At 45.2% G+C, this 14905-nt stretch overlaps 1 protein-coding gene across 1 annotated transcript in view; it reads right to left on the bottom strand.

Moving 5' to 3' along the window:
- Window positions 1-463: 463 nt before the first annotated feature.
- The window catches only part of TMEM114 (transmembrane protein 114), an 875397-nt gene continuing 860955 nt past the window's right edge, over window positions 464-14905 (bottom strand). Inside the window, exon 4 of the mRNA XM_078664297.1 lies at window positions 464-1490. Within this exon, the coding sequence (XP_078520423.1) occupies window positions 1261-1490 (230 nt within the window). The 3' untranslated portion in view covers window positions 464-1260. The remainder of the gene's footprint in view (window positions 1491-14905) is intronic.

The raw sequence follows: 14905 nt of genomic DNA, 5'->3' as shown, positions 1-14905 counted from the left end.
GGGACTGGGGGTGCAGGGGGTCAAGAGTCTGCTGAATATGAGTCCCACACCACCCGCATTGAGGATATTTCCATCCTTGTGCCCCAACTCTCAGCTGAAATGTGCCCCTCGCATCCCAGGCCTAGAGTATTCACCCTGAGACCCAGCAACACATCTTTAAGCACTTGAAAGTGTAAAACCAGTGGACATTCTTTATCCTCCTTTAGAAGGTTGTTCCCATGAAATCCTCCTTGGTCCACACATTCACTCCCTTCAGATTGGGAGTGTTAGCTATGAGATTAGCTACCATGTTCTCCGTTATCTTCTCAGACCTGAAAGCGGAAAGCAGGAGAACACACTCTAAAACGGTACTACAAATGAGAGCGTTCGAGCTTTAAAAAATGTCGTAAACTTTTTTTGTCTTGACAATTTCTGACTCCCCCTCCCAAAAAGTTAAATGCACTCATGGTTCATTTTGGTATATGTTTACCCATCGTTTTGTTCATGCACATTGTTGTTGATAAAAAGATTGGCGAAGCAGTTAAAAATAATATGAACGGTTTGCCATGATTCCACTCAGAATGAATGGGCACAACATAATGCAGAGGTAGCAGCAAATCAAGACTGAGATTCGAACAAGTAACATAATACGGTGCACTCTTCAAGCTGCCTCACAGCTGCTGTCATTCGCAAACCAGCAGCTCTGAGAACATTCCAGAGGCTTCTTACTTAGAGTCCGTGAGCAATCTCTATGGCGCGGATAATTGGTCGGTACCTCTCTAATGTGACCGAGCTTCTCGTTTGTTGTCCTATGCTTACATTTCCAACTGAAAATCTCACATCCTGCACCCACTGCTCATCCGAGGAGATTGGCTCCCTAATTGGGGTCCTTCTTCGAGCAACTCTTCGGTGTCGCAGGCCGAGGCAATTTGAAAAATCCCTGCTCGAAATTTTAATAATCGCAGCTTCTTCCAGCCTTTTACATTGATCAGGGGGAAGCAGTCCAGTATAACGATGCGGACGTTAGTTACATTTTACAAATAGACACGGTCACAAAGGCCACCAGGTTAGCTATTGTAGAAAGGAAAAAACAAAATAGCAAATCATTATTTTACACTTCTAGGCATAATATTTCTGAAAAGAGATTCTTGGATATTCTGTCAACTTCTTAGTTTCTCATAGAAAGTGCTGAGAATGAGTCACACAGAGTCTTCCACGAAATTATCGAGTGTTCTATCATTATTCCTTTGAGAGCATTATTTTCTCATTGGGCCCTTCGGCTCAAAATGTCTGCTCGCGCCTTCGTTTCAGGCCGACCACCCTGGCAGCCATTAGAAATGCTGCTCCGGTGAGGACTTCAGCGATGAAGGAGACCCAGGCCAGGGCTAGTGACCACCCAAAGCGTATGTCGATGCCTTCAAGGATCTCCTTCCCCGAGGTGCAGACAACCTCCCGGAACACAGCTGCAGAATAGGCGATGTAGACACTTATTCCAGTGACAGTCACCAGAGCTAAGGACAAATAGGACACGCGTCACTAAACAAAATGCCACAGTTGACCCATATAAAACATTTTAGCCTTACAAGTTCGAATACATGTATCCAATAAACTAGTAAGTGGAAACTATTGTCCCTATAAATATGTTTTCATCCACTATAATACTACAGTGCAAAGAACAAACTCCATGTTTTTATAGTACAGCACAATTACAGTGAGAAAATACTGCTTAACATCTGACAGATTACAGAGAAAAATGATAATACTCAAAAGGCCTATTCAATGTAATTTTATCTCACTGCACATATTTAACCCCTTGTGTCATGGTTCTAATTCAACAATTTTATTTATGCCAGTTGATCATAATGAACCATAAGTTCATAAACCATATACGCTACTGTGCTGAGAGTATTGTGATCTTTATTGCCATGTTGAGGAAGGAGAGGAGGCATCACGAGACACTCGAGGCCTCGTCTCTCGAATCATCAGCTCTGTCTACACTAAAGAATGGTAATAAAGCCATAAGAATACCTTTGGGAAAATACACAATATCTACAAATTAAAAAAATAGAAAATACTTGTATGTTGATCTACTATTAGAGCATTCTCAGTGCAAATTCATCACATGGGAATGCCTTGCAAAGAACTAAAATCAAAGATTTAGGTGTTATGAAGGATGTTTACAGCACTTTAATTTTTTCAAAGACCCCTGCATCCACTGGCTAGCCAAGGAGGCGCTTCCATGAAATATAAAAAAAATGCTCTATGTGTACTCTATACACCTCTGATGCAATCGATAAAAGGAAGCACACAAATCATGGCTTTTGGAGACCTCCTTTTCCCAACCCCAGTTATTATTAACAAACGTCTATAGTACTTACTTGTAATTTTCATTACTCTCAGTCTTATTATTTCTCATTCCTCCTCCTTGCTAATTAAGTGAGACTGTGCCTCTGAGGCTGGAGTTTGCTTCTCTTTTCTTTTCTGGTTCTTGCTTTTCCCAACCACCAAAGGTGACTAAGATGGCGGCTGGTACACAGACTAATATCCACGCATCATCCCGCACAAACTCAGCATTGGATTGAGTGGCAGGCCAGGGAGAGCATAAAGACTGACACGAAGGAGAGCGAATATAAGAAATTATGATTAAAGTATGTTAACGAGGTATTACCAACACATTCCTCATCTCAGCCTTTCTAATGAGGTATGACGACGCAGGCATGATTTTGGGCTGCAAGTGCAAATCGCAGCAGAGACACTTGTGCTGATAGACCATCTGAATATTACTAAACATGATTCACATGCGCACAGATTTCAATGCTCCCTCTCCACAAGAAGAAGAGTATCAGTCACCCACTCACAGATGACACATTGAGCCAACGCGTTACTGACACTTGCATAGCTGCATGGCAATTGTGAGATGGACTCAGTGTACCATAGTCTTGATGGACAATAGCACTGGTGAAGCACCATGAATACCACTGAGCAAAACAAAATGTGACAATGGAAGATTGGGCATGATTCATAATTAAGAGAAAGAGGGCAGCTTTCCTGGCATGCCCTGATTCCCCAAGATATTAAAATAAATGTGAGAAATGCAACCTCCCAAATCAACAACCCATGTAACATGGCAATATCATTTCGATATCTGGGCAATTATATCCCTGTTCCTCTATTGAGTTGGGACCAGAAACAAGATGCAGTAATGAATTGCTGATCACTATTGATAGAGAAAATGACCTCCTGATAAACCGAAGGTTTAGGAGAATAGTGAGAATGTCTGTAAGAACAGACAAAAAGGGTTCCCTACAAATTCCCCAGTATGCTTTTCTGTGTTCAGTGTTAGAAACATCAGTTCAATAGTTTAAATGGATCCAAAGAAATGTGCATAGAGCATCCTTAGAACCAGAGAAAGGACCAATAAACTACACATATGCTTTATTGTGGGCCAGGTCAGAGAAACCTGAAAAGAAGTTGGCAATTAACACCTACACACCTTTCAAACATCACTATAGGGCCCTAAAAGACTTACTTATGGCCTACTAAAAGCCACGTGGGTATTGAGAGATGCCATCCAGGGAAATCTGCAGGGCCAAACTAAACTACATGACAAGGAAAAACCTCCTTACTCCTACCCCAGGAACGAAACATTCTTCAATATTTTCCATAGGTGTTTAGGGTACAGTGTTTACTGAATTTCTGTACGTCATTAGTTAATTCGAAGTAACCACCTTACCACCTTTTCATTGCAAATCCATCTTCTCAACGTCTGGGCCATTATCTACATTAAACACAACAGAGCAGACCAGGTCAGGGGATGGTGTATAACTATACTTATCACTGTGAAACAAAAGGATGCACGTGTATAAATACTGTTTGAGAAACATATGCTAGAAACAGACCCATCAGCTTAGCTTTTACGCTGGAGTTCACGTCATGTGGGGAATTGTTTTTTGATCATTTAACACCAGGGTCAGACCATATAGTGTCTGCACAGGAGTGAATGTCAATGCTCTAGCCATGTGACTCACAGTGAAATAATCGTTAACAAAGTGCAGTGCCCAAGAGAAAGTGAGGGATAAAATTGACTACATAGACTCAGCACAAGAGTTCAAATGAGAGGCTGTGTGTCAAAGTAAAAAACACGCCTGATAGTAAGACTATCCTATGGCGCTGTGTAGGTCGGTCGACATGTTTCAGCCTAATGGGAAGTTTTCCCGGCTTTCTTCAGGACCTAAGACATAGCTACTGCAACTACACGGGATACGTGTCAATTGAAAACTAGCAAGAGTGAACTAGAAAAAATTACATATCTTTCAGGAACTTTAGCGATTGTATGTCCACTGCAAGGAAAGAAGCATGTCTTCTTCCTATCAAGAGACAAAACATGTATTACATACAACACTAAGTTTCACACCTACATCCGCAGGAATACACAGAAAAACGCATAGAGAAACACCTGCATGAATAATTTGCATTCTGCATTTATAATGAAGCATATTAGCTCTATCACACAGAGGCATTTCCTCACAGTGATACTCACCCAGCCTTTTGTGGGTGATGACCTCACCTCACCCGGCAACGGCTCGGGAGTGTGAGGCCCCGCTCTGTAGTGTAGAAAAAGGACACAGTTAGTCCAGAGATCTACTGTGTCCAAACAAAATTACTCTACACCATTACACCAACAAACGTGTGATAGGGCCATGACTGCCATACTACTACACCCACCCCTCAACTCGGTGCTCAAAGCACACTCAGTGAGCCCACATACTACAATGTGCCAAGCCCTTAGATATCAAATGGGCATGAATGATCGACATGAAAGGGCACTCTATGCTCCTTCATAACATAACCTCTTATCATGGAGAAAGCAGCCGAACGGCTGGCGAAACGGCTGACATGAGGCTTACCTATCCGTCGGTACCTCCGATTCCGAACCGAGCAGAAGGGGAGGAACTGATTGTAGCGCCCTCCAGCCTTAAATACCAACCGCTGTTTAGGTTTGGACGCCAAATGCGGCGTACGTGCGTATAATGAGAAAGGGAGAATGCGCGATCGAGAACACTGCTCTATCGCGCATGCGCAATACCGAAGAACCGACAAACAATTTCTTCGAATATCAGTCCACAACGCACTTTCTCATGAGGGACAACTTGTTGAACGCTCCCGTGTTACCTTGCTAATAACAACGCAGGGAATGAAACGAACCGTATACCAGGGCACGCTTACTCATCATTAAACATATTCCTGATCATACAACTACCATAAAGCCGTGCGCATGGTCTATCAAAAACCACTGTTCACTAGGCATGCGCTTAGGCGAAGCGTTTGGAACAGGTTTGATATATAAAGATATATCTATATCAAAAGAGCGCCATTTGTGCTAACAGAACCATAGTAGTGTCATCAAGTGAGTTCGAATATATTGTCACATCCACATGTAATGCTCACAATGTATCAGGTGGTGTTGAGTATTAAAAGGCAAAGCGCTTTTTCTCAACGGCAAATGTAGAATATGGGGGTGGGTCAGGCAAGATAGGCAGAGGGGCAACATACACAATTAAGTTGGGTGAGCTATAGGGATATAAACAAAAATTAACTTCATATCCATATTCAAAGACCCGCAACTAAAAAGTTGCTCATAATACTAAAAAACAAAACAGTGTGTGGAGGGTCAAGGGGAATATTTTACGACCTGTGAGCAGACAGGTCGTAAAATATTCCCCTTGACCCTCCACACACTGTTTTGTTTTTTAGTATTATGAGCAACTTTTTAGTTGCGGGTCTTTGAATATGGATATGAAGTTAATTTTTGTTTATATCCCTATAGCTCACCCAACTTAATTGTGTATGTTGCCCCTCTGCCTATCTTGCCTGACCCACCCCCATATTCTACATTTGCCGTTGAGAACAAGCGCTTTGCCTTTTAATACTCAACACCACCTGATACATTGTGAGCATTACATGTGGATGTGACAATATATTCGAACTCACTTGATGACACTACTATGGTTCTGTTAGCACAAATGGCGCTCTTTTGATATAGATATATCTTTATATATCAAACCTGTTCCAAACGCTTCGCCTAAGCGCATGCCTAGTGAACAGTGGTTTTTGATAGACCATGCGCACGGCTTTATGGTAGTTGTATGATCAGGAATATGTTTAATGATGAGTAAGCGTGCCCTGGTATACGGTTCGTTTCGTTCCCTGCGTTGTTATTAGCAAGGTAACACGGGAGCGTTCAACAAGTTGTCCCTCATGAGAAAGTGCGTTGTGGACTGACATTCGAAGAAATTGTTTGTCGGTTCTTCGGTATTGCGCATGCGCGATAGAGCAGTGTTCTCGATCGCGCATTCTCCCTTTCTCATTATACGCACGTACGCCGCATTTGGCGTCCAAACCTAAACAGCGGTTGGTATTTAAGGCTGGAGGGCGCTACAATCAGTTCCTCCCCTTCTGCTCGGTTCGAAATCGGAGGTACCGACGGATAGGTAAGCCTCATGTCAGCCGTTTCGCCAGCCGTTCGGCTGCTTTCTCCATGATAAGAGGTTATGTTATGAAGGAGCATAGAGTGCCCTTTCATGTCGATCATTCATGCCCATTTGATATCTAAGGGCTTGGCACATTGTAGGATGTGGGCTCACTGAGTGTGCTTTGAGCACCGAGTTGAGGGGTGGGTGTAGTAGTATGGCAGTCATGGCCCTATCACACGTTTGTTGGTGTAATGGTGTAGAGTAATTTTGTTTGGACACAGTAGATCTCTGGACTAACTGTGTCCTTTTTCTACACTACAGAGCGGGGCCTCACACTCCCGAGCCGTTGCCGGGTGAGGTGAGGTCATCACCCACAAAAGGCTGGGTGAGTATCACTGTGAGGAAATGCCTCTGTGTGATAGAGCTAATATGCTTCATTATAAATGCAGAATGCAAATTATTCATGCAGGTGTTTCTCTATGCGTTTCTCTGTGTATTCATGCGGATGTAGGTGTGAATCTTAGTGTTGTATGTAATACATGTTTTGTCTCTTGATAGGAAGAAGACATGCTTCTTTCCTTGCAGTGGACATACAATCGCTAACGTTCCTGAAAGATATGTAATTTTTTCTAGTTCACTCTTGCTAGTTTTCAATTGACACGTATCCCGTGTAGTTGCAGTAGCTATGTCTTAGGTCCTGAAGAAAGCCGGGAAAACTTCCCATTAGGCTGAAACATGTCGACCGACCTACACAGCGCCATAGGATAGTCTTACTATCAGGCGTGTTTTTAACTTTGACACACAGCCTCTCATTTGAACTCTTGTGCTGAGTCTATGTAGTCAATTTTATCCCTCACTTTCTCTTGGGCACTGCACTTTGTTAACGATTATTTCACTGTGAGTCACATGGCTAGAGCATTGACATTCACTCCTGTGCAGACACTATATGGTCTGACCCTGGTGTTGAATGATCAAAAAACAATTCCCCACATGACGTGAACTCCAGCGTAAAAGCTAAGCTGATGGGTCTGTTTCTAGCATATGTTTCTCAAACAGTATTTATACACGTGCATCCTTTTGTTTCACAGTGATAAGTATAGTTATACACCATCCCCTGACCTGGTCTGCTCTGTTGTGTTTATTGTATGAAATAGGGGAGTGAGCAGACAGGTCGTAAAATATTCCCCTTGACCCTCCACACACTGTTTTGTTTTTTAGTATTATGAGCAACTTTTTAGTTGCGGGTCTTTGAATATGGATATGAAGTTAATTTTTGTTTATATCCCTATAGCTCACCCAACTTAATTGTGTATGTTGCCCCTCTGCCTATCTTGCCTGACCCACCCCCATATTCTACATTTGCCGTTGAGAACAAGCGCTTTGCCTTTTAATACTGAACACCACCTGATACATTGTGAGCATTACATGTGGATGTGACAATATATTCGAACTCACTTGATGACACTACTATGGTTCTGTTAGCACAAATGGCGCTCTTTTGATATAGATATATCTTTATATATCAAACCTGTTCCAAACGCTTCGCCTAAGCGCATGCCTAGTGAACAGTGGTTTTTAATAGACCATGCGCACGGCTTTATGGTAGTTGTATGATCAGGAATATGTTTAATGATGAGTAAGCGTGCCCTGGTGTACGGTTCGTTTCATTCCCTGCGTTGTTATTAGCAAGGTAACACGGGAGCGTTCAACAAGTTGTCCCTCATGAGAAAGTGCGTTGTGGACTGATATTCGAAGAAATTGTTTGTCGGTTCTTCGGTATTGCGCATGCGCGATAGAGCAGTGTTCTCGATCGCGCATTCTCCCTTTCTCATTATACGCACGTACGCCGCATTTGGCGTCCAAACCTAAACAGCGGTTGGTATTTAAGGCTGGAGGGCGCTACAATCAGTTCCTCCCCTTCTGCTCGGTTCGAAATCGGAGGTACCGACGGATAGGTAAGCCTCATGTCAGCCGTTTCGCCAGCCGTTCGGCTGCTTTCTCCATGATAAGAGGTTATGTTATGAAGGAGCATAGAGTGCCCTTTCATGTCGATCATTCATGCCCATTTGATATCTAAGGGCTTGGCACATTGTAGGATGTGGGCTCACTGAGTGTGCTTTGAGCACCGAGTTGAGGGGTGGGTGTAGTAGTATGGCAGTCATGGCCCTATCACACGTTTGTTGGTGTAATGGTGTAGAGTAATTTTGTTTGGACACAGTAGATCTCTGGACTAACTGTGTCCTTTTTCTACACTACAGAGCGGGGCCTCACACTCCAGAGCCGTTGCCGGGTGAGGTGAGGTCATCACCCACAAAAGGCTGGGTGAGTATCACTGTGAGGAAATGCCTCTGTGTGATAGAGCTAATATGCTTCATTATAAATGCAGAATGCAAATTATTCATGCAGGTGTTTCTCTATGCGTTTTTCTGTGTATTCATGCGGATGTAGGTGTGAAACTTAGTGTTGTATGTAATACATGTTTTGTCTCTTGATAGGAAGAAGACATGCTTCTTTCCTTGCAGTGGACATTCAATCGCTAAAGTTCCTGAAAGATATGTAATTTTTTCTAGTTCACTCTTGCTAGTTTTCAATTGACACGTATCCCGTGTAGTTGCAGTAGCTATGTCTTAGGTCCTGAAGAAAGCCGGGAAAACTTCCCATTAGGCTGAAACATGTCGACCGACCTACACAGCGCCATAGGATAGTCTTACTATCAGGCGTGTTTTTAACTTTGACACACAGCCTCTCATTTGAACTCTTGTGCTGAGTCTATGTAGTCAATTTTATCCCTCACTTTCTCTTGGGCACTGCACTTTGTTAACGATTATTTCACTGTGAGTCACATGGCTAGAGCATTGACATTCACTCCTGTGCAGACACTATATGGTCTGACCCTGGTGTTGAATGATCAAAAAACAATTCCCCACATGACGTGAACTCCAGCGTAAAAGCTAAGCTGATGGGTCTGTTTCTAGCATATGTTTCTCAAACAGTATTTATACACGTGCATCCTTTTGTTTCACAGTGATAAGTATAGTTATACACCATCCCCTGACCTGGTCTGCTCTGTTGTGTTTATTGTATGAAATAGGGGAGTGAGCAGACAGGTCGTAAAATATTCCCCTTGACCCTCCACACACTGTTTTGTTTTTTAGTATTATGAGCAACTTTTTAGTTGCGGGTCTTTGAATATGGATATGAAGTTAATTTTTGTTTATATCCCTATAGCTCACCCAACTTAATTGTGTATGTTGCCCCTCTGCCTATCTTGCCTGACCCACCCCCATATTCTACATTTGCCGTTGAGAACAAGCGCTTTGCCTTTTAATACTCAACACCACCTGATACATTGTGAGCATTACATGTGGATGTGACAATATATTCGAACTCACTTGATGACACTACTATGGTTCTGTTAGCACAAATGGCGCTCTTTTGATATAGATATATCTTTATATATCAAACCTGTTCCAAACGCTTCGCCTAAGCGCATGCCTAGTGAACAGTGGTTTTTGATAGACCATGCGCACGGCTTTATGGTAGTTGTATGATCAGGAATATGTTTAATGATGAGTAAGCGTGCCCTGGTATGCGGTTCGTTTCATTCCCTGCGTTGTTATTAGCAAGGTAACAAGGGAGCGTTCAACAAGTTGTCCCTCATGAGAAAGTGTGTTGTGGACTGATATTCGAAGAAATTGTTTGTCGGTTCTTCGGTATTGCGCATGCGCGATAGAGCAGTGTTCTCGATCGCGCATTCTCCCTTTCTCATTATACGCACGTACGCCGCATTTGGCATCCAAACCTAAACAGCGGTTGGTATTTAAGGCTGGAGGGCGCTACAATCAGTTCCTCCCCTTCTGCTCGGTTCGAAATCGGAGGTACCGACGGATAGGTAAGCCTCATGTCAGCCGTTTCGCCAGCCGTTCGGCTGCTTTCTCCATGATAAGAGGTTATGTTATGAAGGAGCATAGAGTGCCCTTTCATGTCGATCGTTCATGCCCATTTGATATCTAAGGGCTTGGCACATTGTAGGATGTGGGCTCACTGAGTGTGCTTTGAGCACCGAGTTGAGGGGTGGGTGTAGTAGTATGGCAGTCATGGCCCTATCACACGTTTGTTGGTGTAATGGTGTAGAGTAATTTTGTTTGGACACAGTAGATCTCTGGACTAACTGTGTCCTTTTTCTACACTACAGAGCGGGGCCTCACACTCTCGAGCCGTTGCCGGGTGAGGTGAGGTCATCACCCACAAAAGGCTGGGTGAGTATCACTGTGAGGAAATGCCTCTGTGTGATAGAGCTAATATGCTTCATTATAAATGCAGAATGCAAATTATTCATGCAGGTGTTTCTCTATGCGTTTTTCTGTGTATTCATGCGGATGTAGGTGTGAAACTTAGTGTTGTATGTAATACATGTTTTGTCTCTTGATAGGAAGAAGACATGCTTCTTTCCTTGCAGTGGACATACAATCGCTAAAGTTCCTGAAAGATATGTAATTTTTTCTAGTTCACTCTTGCTAGTTTTCAATTGACACGTATCCCGTGTAGTTGCAGTAGCTATGTCTTAGGTCCTGAAGAAAGCCGGGAAAACTTCCCATTAGGCTGAAACATGTCGACCGACCTACACAGCGCCATAGGATAGTCTTACTATCAGGCGTGTTTTTAACTTTGACACACAGCCTCTCATTTGAACTCTTGTGCTGAGTCTATGTAGTCAATTTTATCCCTCACTTTCTCTTGGGCACTGCATTTTGTTAACGATTATTTCACTGTGAGTCACATGGCTAGAGCATTGACATTCACTCCTGTGCAGACACTATATAGTCTGACCCTGGTGTTGAATGATCAAAAAACAATTCCCCACATGACGTGAACTCCAGCGTAAAAGCTAAGCTGATGGGTCTGTTTCTAGCATATGTTTCTCAAACAGTATTTATACACGTGCATCCTTTTGTTTCACAGTGATAAGTATAGTTATACACCATCCCCTGACCTGGTCTGCTCTGTTGTGTTTATTGTATGAAATAGGGGAGTGAGCAGACAGGTCGTAAAATATTCCCCTTGACCCTCCACACACTGTTTTGTTTTTTACCATTATCTACATTACCATTTTGAGTGCAATCATGCCAATGACCAATTTGTAGCGTTTAGAGGGCTTGGAAATCCTCAATATTGGTGCTGAGAGGGGGCAAGCAGAGACACCAGGCAATCACCGCGCCGCGAGGGCAACGGCACCAGCTCCCTACCGCCAGCGCCGTGAGGGAAACGGCAGGACCCGCCGCCAGGTAGTTCAACCAGGCGAACTACACTCCCCAGAAGCCCCGGGGGAGGCGTCCAATCCTGACGCTCTGCACGCGCCCGGAGGCGCTTTAAGAACTTGGAGCGGCGAACGCTCTTGGGGGCAAGCAGAGACACCAGGCAATCACCGCGCCGCGAGGGCAACGGCACCAGCTCCCTACCGCCAGCGCCGTGAGGGAAACGGCAGGACCCGCCGCCAGGTAGTTCAACCAGGCGAACTACACTCCCCAGAAGCCCCGGGGGAGGCGTCCAATCCTGACGCTCTGCACGGGCCCGGAGGCGCTTTAAGAACTTGGAGCGGCGAACGCTCTTGGGGGCAAGCAGAGACACCAGGCAATCACCGCGCCGCGAGGGCAACGGCACCAGCTCCCTACCGCCAGCGCCGTGAGGGAAACGGCAGGACCCGCCGCCAGGTAGTTCAACCAGGCGAACTACACTCCCCAGAAGCCCCGGGGGAGGCGTCCAATCCTGACGCTCTGCACGCGCCCGGAGGCGCTTTAAGAACTTGGAGCGGCGAACGCTCTTGGGGGCAAGCAGAGACACCAGGCAATCACCGCGCCGCGAGGGCAACGGCACCAGCTCCCTACCGCCAGCGCCGTGAGGGAAACGGCAGGACCCGCCGCCAGGTAGTTCAACCAGGCGAACTACACTCCCCAGAAGCCCCGGGGGAGGCGTCCAATCCTGACGCTCTGCACGCGCCCGGAGGCGCTTTAAGAACTTGGAGCGGCGAACGCTCTTGGGGGCAAGCAGAGACACCAGGCAATCACCGCGCCGCGAGGGCAACGGCACCAGCTCCCTACCGCCAGCGCCGTGAGGGAAACGGCAGGACCCGCCGCCAGGTAGTTCAAGCAGGCGAACTACACTCCCCAGAAGCCCCGGGGGAGGCGTCCAATCCTGACGCTCTGCACGCGCCCGGAGGCGCTTTAAGAACTTGGAACGCCTCACGCATCGCGGGACGCGCGCGGGCAGCGCCGGGAGAAGCCCGGGACAAGGGCGGGCCCTCTGTGGCCCTCAGAGGCCTGAGGAGTCTGGTCTGGGCCAGAAACGCTGCTCGGACTGGGTAGGCCCCTTTTGTATGTCGATGCTTAGTAGCAACTGAGACATTCTAAATATTGTGCCTATATTTTGTATGGTTCTGTTTTTGCTCTGTTTATCTCTTTCTATAGTGTGTCTTATCCTTTCCAAGCTCAATGTCAAAGGCTAAAGTAGGCACTATGCCTCTGGGACAGATTGCCATCGAGAACTACATGGTAAAAAAGGTCGCCCAGATAAACTGCGATCGACGTGCCTCACTAGGGAAAGGAGATACCACAGTATGTACACAGGATGACCCTCTGGTTGTTGAACAAGATACAGAGGATACTAATAGGGCTAGTTTGTCCAACTCGGAAATGCCCTCTCTGAGGTCTCCCGACCCGCTATCAGCTAGCCCATCAACATGTATGCTGACACTAACACCAATCTCTGTAAATGTTGAGGCAATGGTACACACAGGAGAGAGGGAGCAACCCGATATAAATAGTGAAGTGAGTGAGGGGGTACCCACTAAGAAGAGGCCAGTAAGGCAGTGTAGAAAGACGGCATTACGTCAAGGGGGACAACCAACTAGCAACTCAGCGGTAGCAATCCCTAGCCACACTACCGATAACATCTGGGCTGCAGCTAACAATCCCTTTGTGTTTACGGGAGCTGATTCAGGCCCCCCCAAGCAGAATGCCAGTAATAATATTACTATTGAGCAGTTCACTGCCTTAATCTCTATTATGGAGACTAGCCTGGGAACGAGGATAGAGGAAGCTCTTAAACCACTTGTGGATAAAATTGATTCCCTTGTAAAAGAAGTAGATAGGCTTGGGGGGCTTGTCTCCTCGCAGCAAAAGGCCGCTGGAGATACTAGTACTATACTAAAAGAAATAAGGTCCACCCAAGCTGAACAGGGGAAAAAAGTGCCAGCAGCAGTTAATTCGGCAGGAGCACAGAGTGCTTCAGGGAATAGACCCCAGCGCCCACTACCTGTCAGTTCCCCCCAATCTAAAGCAGGATCCCTGCAGCCATGTGTTGGCTCACTTCCAACTACAGGTAACAAAATAGACCCTAGACCTGACAGAAGAAATCGTTATCTAAATCTTCCCCCGGATTGTGCGCCTTTTGTGGTGGTCTTAACAAATGTCCCTGCAGTTGGCACCCATCCGGCATCTCCACATGGCGAGTCATATGACTCGCTAAAAAACAAGACAGTCTCATGGCTAAATAAGAACTGCGGTTTCCCCGTTGGGTACTCAGATCAGATAACGCTAGTTAGAAGGGTAAACTGGGTGGGGCCCTCTAATAAAATGGGTAATGGGGATTGTATTGTGGCTAATTTTAGACACCCCCAACATGTGGCAACTGTACTCCTGAGAGCTGCATCGCTGGCTTACAACGAGGGTAGTATCTGTGTTCGCCCACTGGGTTATTTTTATGCTCACCTTTGCACGGCGTCCCCGCAACTGAGTAGGCCAACACCTCGGTTTGATACTCTGACCCCGAACATTGGGAGTAATGGGATGCAATTTACATACAATGTAGTTAATTCTGGCGGGCAAGGCTTTCCAACTAACCCAGGGAACAGACTTGATCTTGGTGGGCAACGCCAGACGGGCTATAACGTCAACACACATAACAGATACGAACTCTTGTCCGGTCTTGACATGTGTGACTGACATAAAGTACCTGTGGGTAAGGATGGATTAAATGTAGCTGATCTAATATGCATTACTGACTCTACCAACCCACAGGAGCCCAATAAATGTGTGAACATTGTGTCTTGGAATGTTGCGGGTCTAGCAACCAAAATGGCAGATGAAAAATGGGTTACTTTTATTAAACAATTTAAGGTTATTTGCCTCCAAGAGACTTGGGATGTGGAGTGTGAAATGTTCTTAGAAGGTTATAAAGCGTTCTCTGTGCCAGCAACTCCATCTAATAGAGGAAGACCAAAGGGAGGTTTGGTGATTTTTGTCTCTGTTTTGATTACCTCGAGTATCCTCACCACTAATGTACAACGTTCATGTGCCCAGGGTATTGTTATGTCTGCCAAAAGTAATAGTGTTGGATTGGTCAATTTTTACAATGCTACTAATACCATCCTAGCGTCTAATGATCTAACTGTACTA

The sequence above is a fragment of the Lissotriton helveticus genome, chromosome 10 (assembly GCF_964261635.1).
Source record: "Lissotriton helveticus chromosome 10, aLisHel1.1, whole genome shotgun sequence".
NCBI lineage: Eukaryota > Metazoa > Chordata > Amphibia > Caudata > Salamandridae > Lissotriton > Lissotriton helveticus.
The sequence above is the reverse complement of the archived record's forward strand: the minus strand, read 5'-3'. Positions and strand labels throughout refer to the sequence as shown.